This window comes from Podarcis tiliguerta (assembly GCF_965153285.1).
Source record: "Podarcis tiliguerta genome assembly, chromosome: 2".
NCBI lineage: Eukaryota > Metazoa > Chordata > Lepidosauria > Squamata > Lacertidae > Podarcis > Podarcis tiliguerta.
The window spans coordinates 29,327,319-29,344,141 of NC_139535.1; the positions used below are offsets into that span (position 1 = coordinate 29,327,319).

At 47.9% G+C, this 16,823-nt stretch overlaps 1 protein-coding gene across 1 annotated transcript; it reads left to right on the top strand.

The window, feature by feature from the left end:
* The first annotated feature begins 10,265 nt into the window (after positions 1 to 10,265).
* GPR27 (G protein-coupled receptor 27) lies at positions 10,266 to 13,095 on the top strand. Its single transcript, XM_083430396.1, has one exon. It carries the CDS (start codon positions 11,047 to 11,049, stop codon positions 12,199 to 12,201), a length of 1,155 nt encoding a protein of 384 aa, XP_083286522.1. The 5' UTR covers positions 10,266 to 11,046; the 3' UTR covers positions 12,202 to 13,095.
* Positions 13,096 to 16,823: the final 3,728 nt, after the last annotated feature.

The window sequence follows — 16,823 nt, forward strand, 5'->3', positions numbered from 1 at the left end:
GCCAGCTGGCATTCTGTTTGGGAGCCCCGGGTGGGACAAACACTTTACAAATTTCTCCAACCATAACCGTATGCATCTCAGTTCCCATTGCAGAACGTAGCTGAGGGACACTCTTTAGTGTGGTTTAATTTCCCCCCCCTTTTTATATCATGCCACTCCTCTCTTTGTCTCTTCCCCACTGCAACACCTAGGGTCTCGCTGACTTCCCTGTGCCCACCTGACATAACTTCTGCAACTTAAGCATATGAATGAAGTGTAGCTTCAAAAACGATTGCCTTAATTCACACTGACAAAACACCCACTGTGTGATGACAGGAACACAGGCTGGTTTCAAGCCGAGCTGCCTACACTTTCTCACAAAAAAATGACACTGAACTTCTACCTCATGTCAAGATAGCCACTTGCCAAGCTAAAGTGCTTCAGGGGGATATAGAGGTGAGGCATAACATTCACTTGCGAGCCATGATACGATTAACAATTGCCATTTCAGTACTAGTGGATAGTAAAAGAAATAGAGCGATGGAGATAAGGGGACACTTCTCAGGCTCCTGGCCAGTCTGCGTTATCATGCAGTGGTGGTTCAGCTTCTTGGGAGAAACTGACTATCTTGACCTATTCCAGTTGGGGTTCAGGACTCCTCTAGGAACACAATTGGTATCAGGAGTGCATGCAGGAGCCAGGCCCTTGACCAGTAGGACTTTGCAGGACTGGGGCATTCCTAAGTTTTTTCTGAAGAGGCGAGGCGTGGCCACATAGGAGAGGCCGATTGGTAACTCACAGCACCTGGTGGCAAGAGCCGGGAAGGGATATAAGGTCAGCATTTCCCTTCAGCTCTTTGCCATTTGGCTTCCAGCTTCTTGATCCCCGGACCCTTGACTTCATGACTGCTTGCTTCCTGCCCTTGGACCCCTGGCTTCTTGACTCCTGGCTCTCTGACCCTCAGGCTCTTGACTTGCTGACTCCTGGCTTCTGGACTCTTGTTCCTGCTCCCACCCTGCCATCTTGCCCCAGGCCCCAACGTCCTCAGCCGGGACTTTGATTGCCCATAGACCAGACCATGACAATTGGCCTTGGTTGCCCTGGTGGATGACCTTCTTAGGGAGATATTAAAGAAAGCACTTATTCACGCAGCACATAGTTAAACTATGTAACTCACTCTCATAGGGGGAAGTCGGAGACACAAACTCAGGTGGCTTTGAAAGAGGATTAGACAAATTCATGGAGGAGAAGCCTATCGATGGCTACGCTCTTTCTCCACAGTTGGAGGCAGTAATACTTCTGAATACCAGATGCTGAAAACCCACAAGAGATGGGAGGGCTGTTGCGCTCATGTCCAGTTTGCAGGCTTCCCACAGGCATCTGGTTGGCTACAGTGAGAACAGGACTCTGGACTAGATGGGCCATCAGCCTGATCAAGCAAGTTGTTCTTATGAGAGGGATGGGGAGTGTGGCCCTGCCGATTCTCTCAAATCTCCCAGAAGGGTTTGATACTGCAGGATCAGTATCTGCAAGTGCCCAAGCCACGCGCGTCACTCCCAGGAGAGACTCATGGCTTGGGCGTGCTGCAGGCCCTGCAGTTAAGTGCCGCTCCCCATGGTGTGGCACCCAGTGCCCCCCCCCCCAGCTATTCCTGAGTGCAGGCCATTATTTTGTCCCCAGTGGTATTTAATACCCCTCACCTTGTCAAATTTGGTCCATTAGCAAATGACTTGATCCTCTAAGTACTTTGCCAAAAGACTACAGAGGTTCTTTGGGAGTAACAGAGGGTCACCTGCTATTATTGGGCAACCTCTGAACCATGCAGAAGAGCTTCCCTAGCTGGCAGCGAGAGGATGCAATGGAGGCAGCAGGGTATGTTTTCTTTACTGTCCTCGCTACCCACTACCACCTGGTGGGTACAGTCATGTGATCTAGCCCATGCTCAGTTGGCATCGGCATGAGACCTCTTCCATCTGTCCTACAGCCATGGTCTGGTACACCAGTTTGAAAGATCAACACTAGCTGCCTATTAGTGTCCACGTTTTGTGTTATTTGAAGCCCCAAACAACTTGGGACCAGCATACCTAGCAGACCGCCTCCCCAGTACAGACCAAGCTGACCTTCAAGATTTTCTGAAGATATCTGGCTGGCCATTTCATGTCCAGTGGATCTTCACTTAATGTCAGAGTGGAAGAGGGCATTCACTGTGACAGCTCCTACCCTTTGGAATGCCCTCCCTTGAGTAATTAGTGAGGTGGAGACAATAATGACCATTAAGTGGCCCCTTAAAAAAAAAAAAGATGTTAGTTACGTCTACCCAAGCTTTCCTGAACTCTGATTCTTAATTCTTGTTTTGTACATCACTCAGTTTAATTTGTGATGTAAGGTAGTGTTTTGAATGTGCCTCATTTTCCTCTTTGTTCTTAGGAATCTTTACTGAATGTTGTTCATTGTTTTATTTTTATTGGTTTTATGCAAAACACAGAATTTTTGTAGGGTTTTGTTTTGTTTTGTTTTAAAGTGCAGTGTAGTTAAGAACACTAGATTTGTTACTTTGCAGTAATCTGGGAAGCATGAATTGCCCCCCTTCGTGGGAAACATCAATGTTTGTCCTGGTTTTATGCCAGAATTGTTTTACCCTACTCTCAGTTTTATGGCATGTAATGGATTTTAGTAGTTTTAATGTATTTTTACAATTCATGTGTTTTGATAGGAATTTTTTGCTATAAGAAATTCTGAGTTTATATTTTCATAAAGAAGGCATGTCATATTTTTTTATTATTAAAAAAATTAAATTAGTAGCTAAAAGCATTGGATTGTATTCCCTCATGCTGATGGAAGTCTTTTTAACTCCACAGAGATTTTGGTCAGCAAAACAAGAGAAGAGGGCAGGATATTCTTTTCTGATTCCCTCATTTCTCCTGCAGCCTCTGCCCCACACCACTTCCCCTGCTATTCCAAAATTATCCTCCAGCTCTCTCTAGCACATTTTGGGTGTGCATGCATGGGGATCTGTAGAGGGGCACGAGGAATCTTTGAAAAACTGCTTTCCCTCCTGATTCTGCTGGTGGAGGAAACCACTGCCGGATCAAAGAGCCTACTGGCTGGGTTGCACCCAACCCTCTACACCAAATGTCTGGAAAGCAAACCTCCATCCAACACATTTCAGCCTGCACAGCATTTGGCAGCGGCAGCAATCAAAGACTCATATTGAACAAAGTGAATGCATGCTTACTGGATGATACATCCTCCCTCATGGCTCCTGCTTTGGTTGTGTCCCGTTGTCACAGGGGAGCTGTTCCACAAAAGCTGGGTCTCCAAAGAGCGGTATGTTGCCTGTGGCACACAGGCATCCGACTTACAAAAGGCAGGGATGAAACTGAATATCGACTTATTCTCTCTCCCCCCCTCCTTTGAGCCAGCCTTTTTAGGATCCTACATGGGTAAATAAAAAAAAACCCTCTAAGCAAATGGAATAGATGGAGAGGTATTCATAGGCGTGCTACTCACGTCTGGTTGTTTCCAGTCAAAATAATCTCCCACTCAATTATGGAGAAGAATAGAGATGCCAACCCTGCCTGACTCACAGTCAGATGGAGAAAACGAAGAGGAGATGTTCTTGTAGCAGAGGTGGTTTGCGGGCAGAGTGGAACTTACTCAGCAACTATTTTAAGAGTGTAACTGGGAACAAAGCCACCCATTAGGAAAACAGGATCCCGGATGAAATGGAATCCTTTGACAGGGGTGCTCACTAGATTGATCAGCTATAGGTCATATATCAGTCACCAGTTCATAAAACAGCTACCCACTGTCAGTAGCATGGGTTGTCAGCACCCGGGGCAAGGCAAGTAATTTGCGCCCCCTAACCCGGGGCAAGGCAAGTAATTTGCGCCCCCCCCCGCTGCACTGTCCCTCCCCCAGATAGTCCCTCACTCTCTCTCCGCACCGCACCGCACGCCTGGCACCCTCCCCTCCACAGTGGGCGGCGACACGGTGGCTCGGATCGGATTCGCACAGCCAGCACTGCAGTGAGAGAGAGTGAGTGAGCCAGGTAGGGGCAGAGAGCTGCGACTGCGAGCGCCCCCCCCCCCGATGTTGCGCCCGGTGTGGCCGGCCCCCCCTGCACCCCCCACGCTACGCCACTGCCCACTGTTGTGGCATAGAGAGAAATACAGTGGTAACTGGTGCCCATTGAGAATGGAAGGGCAGAAGGCAAAAAGGCCAACAGTAGGTGGAGCCAGAACCAATGGCAAGCAGAATCGACACATTCAAGCTTTGCCCCCATCCTTGCTCCTGCTGTGTTCTTCAAGGGCAACACAGAGACTTGAGCAGGAACCACGCAGCCAGGGTTATCCCCTAGGCTAGTTGGGCTTGGGGATTGGAGGGTCAGCAGTTTGAATCCACATGATGGGGTGAGCTCCCATTGCTGAGTCCCAGCTCCTGCCAACCTAGCAGTTCGAAAGCATGCCAGCCTCCACTGGGTAAAGAGCTCACAAAAAGTTATTGCAGAATTACATCTACACACAGAGCAACTGGCTTGGTTTTCCTGGTATTGAAGTGATGCCAAGCAGTGGAATTCGGGTGACAAACAAGGACCATCCTTTTAGATCACAAGCCCTGAAAGTGGCTCTCATTTGCAACTAGCTCCTCAGCATAACAGACTGAAGAACCACCTGGTTTCATTATCCTGACATGGCTTGCTTTTTGGATTTCAGAATACTTGTGGCCCTGGTTGTATTACCTACCCATGCTTGACTTTCTCAGACTTGAACCCTGAATTATGTCTTTTCAAACCTAGAATGGTCCTCCAAAACAGTTGCCTGTTTGTTCATGGATCTTTGCCTTGGCTAAGTATGAATTGACCTCTTGGTATCTACTAATCTTGTGGCATGTTTTGCCGCTGGCAGGAATCGGACATTGTGCCAAGGTGATCATTCCATCAGGGCAATGATGGTCCTCCCCCCCGAATGCTATTTTGGGAGATCTCCTGAGCCATTTGGGGGGTGGGAAGCATTGTTGCACAAATGAAAGCCCTCGTGCAGGGTTCCAGCTGACAGGACTCATTATTTGAATTGTGCCCCCTATGTCCACTCCTATTGAGTGCAGTGCCTTAACAATTCCTAACTGACATCTGAGCAGCCTTCTTGCAAAGTCACCACAGCTGACAAAAGTGTGGCTCATGATAGGGCATTTGTAGTTTCCTCGTGATTTGGCTCCATCATATTCTGAACCAGAACCACCACCTTAGCTGCTTTTCCCTCAGACAACCTTTGTGGGAGCTGTTGCCTGGCAACCACCAGCAAGGAAAGACTTGCCTCCATTGTGGGCTGAGTGAATTCTAGCTTCTCAGCCCCCTTTCCTTGGGTTCTGCTGCTTAGAAGGTGGAGGCAAGTCAACATAAGGGGAGGCCAACAATATAGACAGCAAATGGCTAAGGGAGCTGGGCATGTTTAGCCTGGAGAAGAGGAGGTTAAGGGGTGATATGATAGCCATGTTCAAATATATAAAAGGATGTCACATAGAGGAGGTAGAAAGGTTGTTTTCTGCTGCTCCAGAGAAGCGGACACGGAGCAATGGATCCAAACTACAAGAAAGAAGATTCCACCTAAACATTAGGAAGAACTTCCTGACAGTAAGAGCTGTTCGACAGTGGAATTTGCTGCCAAGGAGCGTGGTGGAGTCTCCTTCTTTGGAGGTCTTTAAGCAGAGGCGTGACAACCATATGTCAGAAGTGCTCTGATGGTGTTTCCTGCTTGGCAGGGGGTTGGACTCGATGGCCCTTGTGGTCTATTCCAACTCTATGATTCTATGATTCTATGAAATGCCATCCTGTCACATGTTTGTTTCTGATACCACACACACACAGTGTGTGTGTGTGTGTGTGTGAGAGAGAGAGAGAGAGAGAGAGAGAGAGAGAGGTTGATTTGAGACCCTCTTGGGACTATAAAGTGAGGTGCAAGTATTCTAAATAAATAAATAAATAGCATCCTAGCCCATAGCATACCTAATTCTCTCAGCCTTCCTAGCTCCATCCATCACGTCTCAGTAACACAACCCAGCACTTAAAGACTCCTCTGTGGAACTGTAGCTCAGTCAGTGTGAGTGCCAGGCTATTTTGCATTTTGATACATATATTTCATTCTGGGCCCAATATCTGAGTCGTCTTGGCAAACAGCATGGTCTCACTTTGTGACACATTTGGATTTCTTAACAGGCAATAGGAACAACACTGCTTGCACAGACCTTGTTCAAAGGATCTGCAGCATTGCTTTGCCATCAAAATTCCTTATCTGGGAGGCTATTGTCTCTGTTTTCCAGATAGGGAACTTAAGGCTAAGCAATGGTGCTTTACTGCCGGCAAACTGGGGCTTTGAACTCAGGCCTCCCAGTTGCAGCCTTAACAACAGACCATCCAATGGGACCACAATAGTTTCTCCTACACTGTTTATATCACTGCTGTTAGCTACCTTCTCAAATATATTGCTGCTGACTTCACAGGGAGCCTTTGGGTGAATAATTCTTCAGCCTAGAGAGATGGTGTCCATGTACTCTCTATAAAAATGTGTGAAATGTCTCAAAAGCTGCACAAACACTAACCAACCCATTGGCAATGTACTGCATGCAGATGAGAAACCTAGCAAGTCAAACCAGCTTGTATGTGCTAGTGGTAAGCAAAACCCCCAAATTCAATTATCTCTTATTTTGCTACCAGGGCAATGTCAAAAGCTGCAAAGGGAACAAAGCCATGGGTCAATGAAACCTATTTAGGATACATGACAAATTAGCCTAAATTGCCCTGGATGAGTCTTCAGGCTGCAGTCTGAGTCAGTTATGTAAAATATAACCGTTTCATGGCGTCATATCACATTTGCAGTGGTGTAAAGTGAAGGAGACTTTGGCCTTCTGGCATACAAAAAACAGTGTTGGAACTGAGGAACAGGCAGAATGATCTACTGAATTGTGCACAGCTTTTAGTACCTTTTTATTTTCATAACAATATCTGAATAATTTTTATCTGTTTAAAATTGTTTTATCTCATGTTCAGGACTGAGTAAATATGAACTGTTCATTTACTATTCAAGAAGTCCTCTTCCATATACATAGGGGAAAGAATCTGTAAGAGAAGAGGCATACCAAGAAATCCGCAACTGGGAAGCAAGGAAGTCGAGGCGTGACTTAACGCAGTGTAAATAAGTTGATGATACCAAAAATGATTGTAAAGATGGTTTTATTGTATTTTTTAATTTTTTATTATTTTGTCTGTTTTTGTATTTGTCTTTTATTTCTCTTTTGTGTTTACTTGAAAAAGCTAATAAAAAGTATTTTTTTAAAAAAGAAGTTCTCTCGCAAATACCCTTTTCAGAAGCTGGCTTGGAGAAATAATAGACTCTGATTTGGAGAAAACACACACACACACACAAAATATTATATATCTCATAACCCTTCACTACAAAAGTCTCTAAGCAGCTTACAAAGATACAGTATAAAAATAAATCAGTTAGAAATATAAAATCAAATTTCAATTAAAATGCCTGCTGGAATAAAAATCTTCAGTAGATACTGGAAGTTCAGTAGGGAGCTGTCTGACCTCAGCTGGAAGGAAGTCCCACAAAGCTTGTTTGTTATTTGTTTGCCATTTTTGTGCCTAATGGTATCTAGTGCTGTCAGGGCTGAATTATTGGGCAGAGGTCCAAAGAGAGCCAGCAGAATTAGCAGCAGGCATGGCTTACCACATTTTGAAATGACTGAAGTAATGTACATTGCCATTTAAAGCAGCCTTCACTAACCTACTGACTTCCAGCTGCTTTGGACTACAACTCCCATCAGCCCTGGCCAGCATGGGAGCTGCAGTCACCAATATCTTGAGGGAACCAGGTTGGGCAAGGCTGTCTGCCCCCTGTAAGCAGACAGTCTCAGATGACCAAAGTACATCGCTGATGGCAACCAAGGAGCCTTAACAAGATCCCATTAAAACAGTGGTTCTCAACCTGTGGGTCCCCAGATGTTGTTGGACTCCCATCACCCCTGAGCTCTGGCCTTGCTAGCTAGGGGTGATGGGAGTTGTAGTTCAAGAACATCTGGGGACCCACAGGTTGAGAAAGGCTGTATTAAAACATCAGCCACTGTATAATGGTTTGAATCTGTCAAGCAGCTGAAATGATCATCGGAGGGTCTCCAAAACCGGTCTTATCACCACTCAGCACAGTAGCAGGTGGCTCTTTGGCTACCTTCATCCCAGACCATTCTGGAACATAGGAAGCAAGCAACTACTGCTCAAAGTGCATCCGTATTGTGTACACTGGCTGGCAACTGCTATCTGAGGAATCTTTCTGAGCCTTGGACCTTTCGTGTCCCAGAGCATCGTGTGCTCGCTCATGGAGGTAAAAACCAGCACTTTCCATTGTACCTGGAAACCAACACTGTAGCTCACTGAATATATGTGCAATATGGTCATACTGGTAAATGCCTGTCAATGATCAAAACCAGCCAGCTCTTCTTAGTGAAATAAATGTGCAGTCCTACAGAAATAACCTGCAACTGTTAAAATCTGGCCCTGTAAATTACTTTGCATATAGCCCCTTTCCATATTATGCTGAGAGGCCTATAATCTGCCGCCAGCTGTGTGCCACTGCCTTCAATTGCGCTGACTGCGGACTGGTCAAAATGCCATGGCATTAATCTGGGGATTAGTGAGCATTAGGTGAGGGGTCATTTCCCCCCCTTTTAGCTGCAAAAGGAAACATTTTTACCTCTGTCCCTGAGAACATGGGTGATGAATCCTGCCTTTTAAACAGGGGCCAAGAGGAGCAAGCCAAGGCATGAGAATATGGGGCTCTGGCGGTTCCGTTTTCACACGCTAAAGCGGGGATTTACGGTGACCATCAGGAATTTGAGATCCTGGCTGAATGTCAGGCTCATCATGTCAAAAGCTGCTCCGTACATGGATATGGGCTCTGGCTGCTGAGATTTCTGAAGCCTCTGCCCTTCTCTAAACAGGCAGAGAAGGCTGGAGGGGATCCCAAACAACCCATTTATCTCAGCTTATCATCTCTTCTAGAGGGGCTAATTATGCCTAGGGGTTGAGAGGGAGAGAAACAGGGATGATTAAACCTTGAAAAGAGAGAGACAAGATAAACAAGGAGTGACAAACAGAGACAGGCAGCCAGCTGTTCTTGCTTCCCTGGGTGTTTGCCTTGTCTACCGACCTTCAGGGGAGTTTCCGACTTCTGATGTTGGAGCCTGCCTTCACAGGGCTGTTTCTGACATTATGATGGATGGAACACATACCCAGGTGCTAAATTTGCCAACCAGGTAGAGTGTGCATGCTTAGGCCATTCTCTTTCATAGATTTTGTTTGCTGGCAATAGGGAGGAATGTTGAGATGAAGGTTCCTGGGTAAGAGATATTTCTGCAGAGAAGATGTGGGGAATGGGGCCCATGAAGTATTCGTTCACGCCAAAGCCACTGCATACACACCATCCTTTTAGGAAACATTTAAAGCACCTCCTCCCCCCTCCTCAAGAAAAGAATCATGGGAACTATAGTTTAAAAGTGCTGGGAATTGTAGTCTCCGGGATTCTTGTGGGCCGGGAAACACACTTTAAACGCACAGTGGGTACACAGCCAACCCCTCCCAAGGGTTCTAGGTAATGCCAAGATTGCAGGTTCAATCCCCATATGGGATAGTTGCATATTCCTGCATTGCAAGGGGTTGGACTAGAGGACCCCAAGGTTCCCTTCCAACTCTTGCAATTCTATGATTTTATGAATTCTGATGCGGCTAGAACTTCCTATCATCGTGGGGCCCAGCCCTGGTGTTCAATGGTCACACAGCCAGTCTAGAACTCAGGTGTCTTTTAATTTTACGTGCTTCTCTACCGCAGGTGTTGTGGCTCGCCCAGCGATCTGTCAGGATGCTCACGGATGGCGGATGACTGTGGACAGCAGCAGCAACAACAGGACTGCTGAATGGCCATTGTTTCCCCCATCTGCTGCTGAGAAACCCCCCCCCCCCGCTCCGCCGGCAAGCAGGCGCCGATGCCTCTGAGCGCTTTCGCTGGTCCTTAGAGGGAGAGGCAGAGGAGCGGCAGCTGCCGTCGCCTGCGGCTTGCCTCTGCCTCTGCGCTTCCCTCCACCTCTCCTTCCCCGCCCCTCCCTCTCTCTGCCTTCCTCTTTGCGCAGGCTCAGCCTGCGCCCCCTACTACCCCACCCCACCCCTGAACCTGATCTCCGGCAGCAGCAGCAGCAGCCGCAGCCGCCTCCCCGCCGGAAGCGCGGCCCCAGCCAATACCTGCCCTCGATCGCGAGCCGCGGCCCCCTGCGCGCGTCGTGGCGGCGCGCTCGCCCTTCCCCTCGGCGCTGCCGCTGGCTGGGAAGACGGCGGCGGCGGTGATGGCGCGGAGGAGAAAGTGGCCGAGGGAAGCCCGGCCTCCGCTGCGAAAGCCGTGCGGTAGGAGTCGGTAGAGAGCGAGCGAGCGAGAGACGAGGAAGCAGACAATAGGAGAAGGGCGGCGGGCAACAAAAGGCGCGATGCTGGCAGGGCGGCAGCGGCAGCGCGCCCCAGGCCGGGGAAAGGGGACCCTCGTCGGTGCCAGCCTTTCCTCCTCCTCCTGCTGCTGCTGCTTCCTGCCGGGGTCGCCCGCTGCATCCCTCCCGGGAGCCTTTTAAAGTTGGATGGCGACGGCGATGGCCGCCCCCTAACGAGCCAGGAGCCGATCGCGATGCTGGCGGAGACGGAGGCGGCGTCGGCTCGGCGGAGCTGAGCGCAGCGGCGCGCGGGAATGGGCTGCGCCCGGCGGCGCCCGCACAGCTCGAGGTGGCCGCTGCTGGGGGGCGAGGCGCGGGGGAGCGAGCGGGGAGGAGGAGGACGATGCCGCCCTCGCGGAGAGGAGCAGATCGGGCGGCGGTAGGCGAAGAAGGCAGCTGGTCTCGGAGGCGGGAGAGCCCGGCGGGGCGAGGCGCCGCTGCCGCTAGCTGCTGTTGAGGAGAAGCCCCGTCTGCTCGCTCCTTCCGCAGCGTTTGTGCCTCAGGGTCGGCGGGGAGGTGGGCGATCCTCAGCCTCGCTCCATGGCGAACGCCAGCGAGTTTGCAAGCAGCAGCAGCAGCAGCCCGCACTTGCCCGGCCCCGGCGGCCTACTCAGCGCCTCGGGCCTCAAGCTGACCACGCTGGGCTTGATCCTGTGCCTCAGCCTGGCCGGCAACGGGCTCTTCGCGTGGCTCATCCTCAAGGAGCGGCCCCTGCACCGCGCGCCCTACTACCTGCTGCTGGACCTGTGCCTGGCCGACGGGCTGCGCTCGCTGGCCTGCTTCCCCTTCGTCATGCTGTCGGTGCACAGCGGCGCGGGCGCCTGGCCTCATGGCGCGCTCAGCTGCAAGGTGCTGGCCTTCCTGGCCGTGCTCTTCTGCTTCCACGCCGCCTTCCTGCTCTTCTGCGTGGGCGTGACGCGCTACATGGCCATCGCGCACCACCGCTTCTACGCCAAGCGCATGACGGGCTGGACCTGCCTGGCGGTGGTGTGCATGGTGTGGACCCTTTCCATGGCCATGGCCTTCCCGCCCGTCTTTGACGTGGGCACCTACAAGTTCATCCGCGAAGAAGAGCAGTGCATCTTCGAGCACCGCTACGTCAAGGCCAACGACACGCTGGGCTTCATGCTCATGCTCGCCACCGTCGTCGCCGCCACCCACCTGGTGTACGTCAAGCTCCTCTTCTTCATCCACAGCCACCGCAAGATGAAGCCCGCTCAGTTGGTGCCAGCCATTAGCCAGAACTGGACTTTCCACGGGCCCGGGGCCACTGGCCAGGCGGCCGCGAACTGGACCGCTGGCTTTGGCCGGGGTCCCACTCCTCCCACTTTGGTGGGCATCCGGCAGAACACCACCCATAGCCAGATCAAGAGGCTGCTGGTCTTGGAGGAGTTCAAAACGGAGAAGAGGATCTGCAAGATGTTCTACATGATCACCCTTCTCTTCCTGCTTCTCTGGTCCCCCTACATTGTGGCCTGTTACCTGCGGGTCTTCATCAAGGCTAGCGCCATCCCCCAAGTCTACTTGACCACTTCTGTCTGGATGACCTTTGCCCAGGCAGGGGTCAACCCCATCCTGTGCTTCATTTTCAACAAGGAGCTCAGAGTCTGTTTCAGAGCTCATTTCCTCTGCTGCCAAAGCATACAAAATACTCAAGGCACCATTCTGTGTGATCTGAAGAATTTTGGGATGTAGTTTTATCTTTCCAGTTGAAAATAGTACTCTATGCGCTTTTTTTTTTTTGGTATATGCACTTGAGAAATTGTTATCTAAGGAGACACCTTGACTTTCCCCCACACCCTTAGGTTTTAAGATATTTATTTATTTATGTGTTAGGGGGATTTGGGGGAGGGGAGGGGAGGGGAGGGGAGGAAATTGGGGAAGTAACACAGGGCTCCAACTTTCTTGGCTGCTTCTAACATTTCTACAAATGATTCTGACATGGATAAAAAGGCCATAATTTTGTGTTGTTTTTTTTAAGACCCTACTGGTTTTGATAAAGGCTAAGCGATTTTATTCATGTAAGATTTGATAAAAGGCCAAGATGAAATTTTATACTAAAGTGTTATTTTTGATGACCTCAAAATATTGTATTACAGTGTTTGTTTTTAAAGGGTGACCAAGAAGGAGAAACTGTACTGTGTTTAGAAGTCGTTTCTTGCTGGGGAGCTTTTGGATTAATTTTTATTTCCGTACTTAAAGCAGTGAATTTCTAACTTTGCCTGAAATAGAGAAACGTGAGATGCTACCCTAACGTACATCTTAACCTTACTCAAGTTATTAGGTCGTTTCCTATTGACCTGAAGAGAATTAGGTTCACTTGCTTTGACGTAGACTAACTTACATTTTCTTGTTGCACTGTTCCTTTCATAGTATTTCAGAACCCCTTTGGTGGGGCGGGGGGAGAGGAAATGATAATTTTAAAAAGCAAATTGATTACATATCAACTTTAAAAATACTGTCAATATCAGGTTTTTAAAATCACACTGACTTTCATACTTTATTGGCTTTTTAAAATGTTATCTACAAATACTGGACAATACTTGTACATCTTGACTGTTTTAATAAAAACACTGTTCAATTCTCGTACAGCAAATGTTTATGCTTTGCTTTCTACTCTTGTTTTGGCATGGCTTGCCTACAACCTATGCTGCAGGAAGAAAATAATAATTATATGTGGGTGCATTCCTGTGGTTCCTGGCAGGGTTGTCCCAGGACTATAGGACAGGTTGGATCAATTACTCTGATTCGGAAGACAACATGGAAGAGGGAGGTCTGCTGTGGTGCATCCCTCTCCCTCAACTGAAGCTCTGACTTAACTGAGGTTGGCGTTGTGGCACTAGTATGTCCAGTGAGGGAAAATTTCAGGGCCATTCTGCACAGCAGTTTGGCTCCAAAGCCCTTCCGGATCCTCAGCATCCCCAAGTGTGTGTGGGGGGATTTGAGCATTTTTCTGTGTGTGTAAATTTCTCTGTCCATTGTTTCCAATGGGAACAAAAACCTGGGAAATGGGCAGGTTTTTTTAATAAGGCGGCAGAAGCAGATCCCTACCCTCGACTTTGCACTGTGATTTGTTCTTAGAGCCTGGTTTCGCGGGTAGCGCTGTGGTCTAAACCACTGAGCCTTGGGCTTGCCAATCGGAAGGTTGGCGGTTCGAATCCCCACAACGGGGTGAGCTCCTGTTGTTCGGTCCCTGCTCCTGCCAACCTAGCAGTTCGAAAGCACATCAAAGTGCAAGTAGATAAATAGGTACCGCTCCGGCGGGAAGGTAAATGACGTTTCCGTGTGTTGCTCTGGTTTCACTGGAAGCGGCTTAGTCATGCTGGCCACGTGAACTGGAAAAACGGCTCCCTTGGCCAATAAAGCGAGATGAGCGCCACAACCCCAGAGTTGTTTGTGACTGGGCTTAATTGTCAGGGGTCCTTTACCTTTTACCTACTTTCAATCCAGAGGAAGTTCACATCCTTGGGAACACGGTAGGACTTGCTTACGCGTAAAGTCATATTGCATCCCAGTTCTATGCATCCTAAAAAAGGACTGCACATTTCTAAGTAATAATAATAATAATAATTCCAAGTTCATGCTAATTTATAGGCCTAAATAGAACAACTCTTCCCCTCCCCCACGTCTGTTAAAACAAATGTCTATTTCTAAATGGCTCCTCATCTGTTAATGTCAGAAGAGTCTCTAGATAATTTGTGTACCACTAATTTTAGTAGACAAAGCAGTTCCTGCACATAATTGCTTATCTGCCTTGCACGGTAATACCAGATATCATTTTTAAATTATTAATGTTCTAGGGTTTTTTTAAAACTGCAGATTATGTGGTAAACAGTTTCTAAAAATATCACTAAGCTAACTGTTAACTACTGTAACTACTTTTGCTGAGCTTACTTTTTGGAAATACAGGAACAGTGTGCACCATCAGATTCGTTTTTTAAAAAAACAAATGAGCTTTAGTGGTATAGCAGAAGTTAACATTTTAATGTACTTCAATAAGAAGGCGAGCGAAGAAGAACTGAATGCTATCTAAGCAGCCGTCGTATTAATTGTAGAGAAAGAACTTGACATGAAGGTGTGGAAAGTTCACTCTCTTCAGGGCAACCCATCAGAGAGGGAAAGATGCTTTGGTCAGATTTTGACAGTTGTGGGAAAGAGGAACTTTGGGAGGTGTGGATATCTAGGCAGCTTGTGGGGCCCTAGTCATCTGACCCTGTGGGGAGAGAGGGGAAGGAAAGTACACTAGTGGCCAAAATTGTGGAAAGCTGCATATCAACCTAAGCAAGTTGTGTTTCCTTTTTCTGGTTATTTGGCTATAACTCTTGATAGAATACAGATAATTGAACAAACTTCATTGCAATACATTCTTCACTAAATTATCTTTCCATTGATATATAATTTTATGGTATTATTCCAAAAAAAGGTGATGTTATGAGCCATCAAACCTCAGAAATACACTTTCCCCAAAAGGTTTCCACAATTTTGGCCACTAGTGTATACACCCAGAAGATAAAGAGGAACATAGACATCCAGAAGGAGCTGACAGGAGAGAGAGAGAAAGAGAAGGAGTGGAACAGCGATTTATTGTTCTAGCAATCTGTTTTGATGTATTGGGTTGTCTGCATATTTGTATCTACAGTACTATTATACAGTTGTGTTATTGAACTGGTTTACAGCCTCGTGGGAAATCTACTGCCTCATGAAATGATTAAAAGGTGGGATATTATTATTTATTAAATTCCTACACTGCCTTTCATCTGAAAAATACAGTCATACCCCGGGTTGAATATGCTTCATGTTGAGCGTGTTCTAGTTGCGCTCTGCGGCAACCTGGAAGTAACGGAGCGTGTTACTTACGGGTTTCACCACTCGCGCATGCACACACGCTCAAAATGACGTCATGCGCAGAAGTGGTGAAAAGCGATGCGCGCGCAGATGTGCCATCACTAGTTATGTTGGCTTCTGGATGTGAAAGGGGTTCCGGAACGGATCCCGTTCGCATCCCGAGGTACCACTGTACAGGATAGTTCCCCACATAGAAATCAAAATGATAACACAAAATACATGATAAAAACCAATAATATCCCCCAAAACATATTTAAAAGCCCATAGATTGATTGTTTAATCAGCCAAAGGCTTGATTATAGAGAAATAGGGATGCGGGAGGCGCTGTGGGTTAAACCACAGAGCCTAGGGCCTGCCGATCAGAAGGTCAGTGGCTTGAATCCCCGCGACGGGGTTAACCCCCCTTTGCTTGGTCCCAGCTCCTGCCAACCTAGCAGTTCGAAAGCACAAAAGCGCAAGTAGATAAATAGGTACTGCTCCGGTGGGAAGGTAAACTTTGTTTCCGTGTGCTGCTTTGGTTTGCCAGAAGCTGCTTAGTCATGCTGGCCACATGACCCGGAAGCTGTATGCCGGCTCCCTTGGCCAATAAACGAGATGAGCGCCGCAACCCCAGAGTCGGCCACGACTGGACCTAATGGTCAGGGGTCCCTTTACCTTTTTAAAGATATGTAAGGAAGGTGCCAGGTGGGTGCCCCTGGGGAGAGGATTCCACAAATGGGTAGCTGCTGCAGAAAAGGCCTGTTCCTGTGTTGCCTCCAGACTTCTTGTGGAAGGGGCACATGAAGAAGGGCCTCAGATAACGATTGCAGCATCCGGGATGATTCATCTAGGGAGCGGTATAGCCGCCCTTAGCCAATACAAATAAAACTGTCTTTTGTTTAGTTATGACCTTCAATATTTGGGATTTGGTTGTGGGATTTGCAATTTTGTTTCCTCCTCACCTTGCAACTGTGTGCACTACATTTGATGCTGAACTTCTAATTTTTGGGAAAGGGTACCTCTTCCTTGGACAATATTAACCGTGGCCACAGAAAAGAGGGTTTGTCACTTCAGCAAAAGCTTATCATTTGTGAGAGAAAGGGTGGAAATCACGATCCTTCCTAGCTAGAAAAAGAAAGAAAGATTTGAGGCTTGGAGGCATGATTCTTTGTGACAGTCAGAGAAAGTGGAGTGATTTAGTAGAGTATTACTTCGCTCCATCAAAATGTTGAGTTTGTTCCTGCCTGTCACCCAAGCTCTAGAAGAAGGATGATGGGAAGGAAGTTGCTGAGCAGTACCATTGGCGCAAGTAAATCAAAGGAACAGTTTGCTGGTATTAGGTTTTGCAGTCTACTACAATAGTTTCCAAGCTAGGTGTGGTGGTTGCCGTTCTTATAGCCCCCTTGTAAGCAATTAGTTGTTGTGTTGTTGTTTTTTTTTTGGGGGGGTCATTTTTAAGCAGGCGTGAGGGAAGATGTGCCAGCACTTCTTCC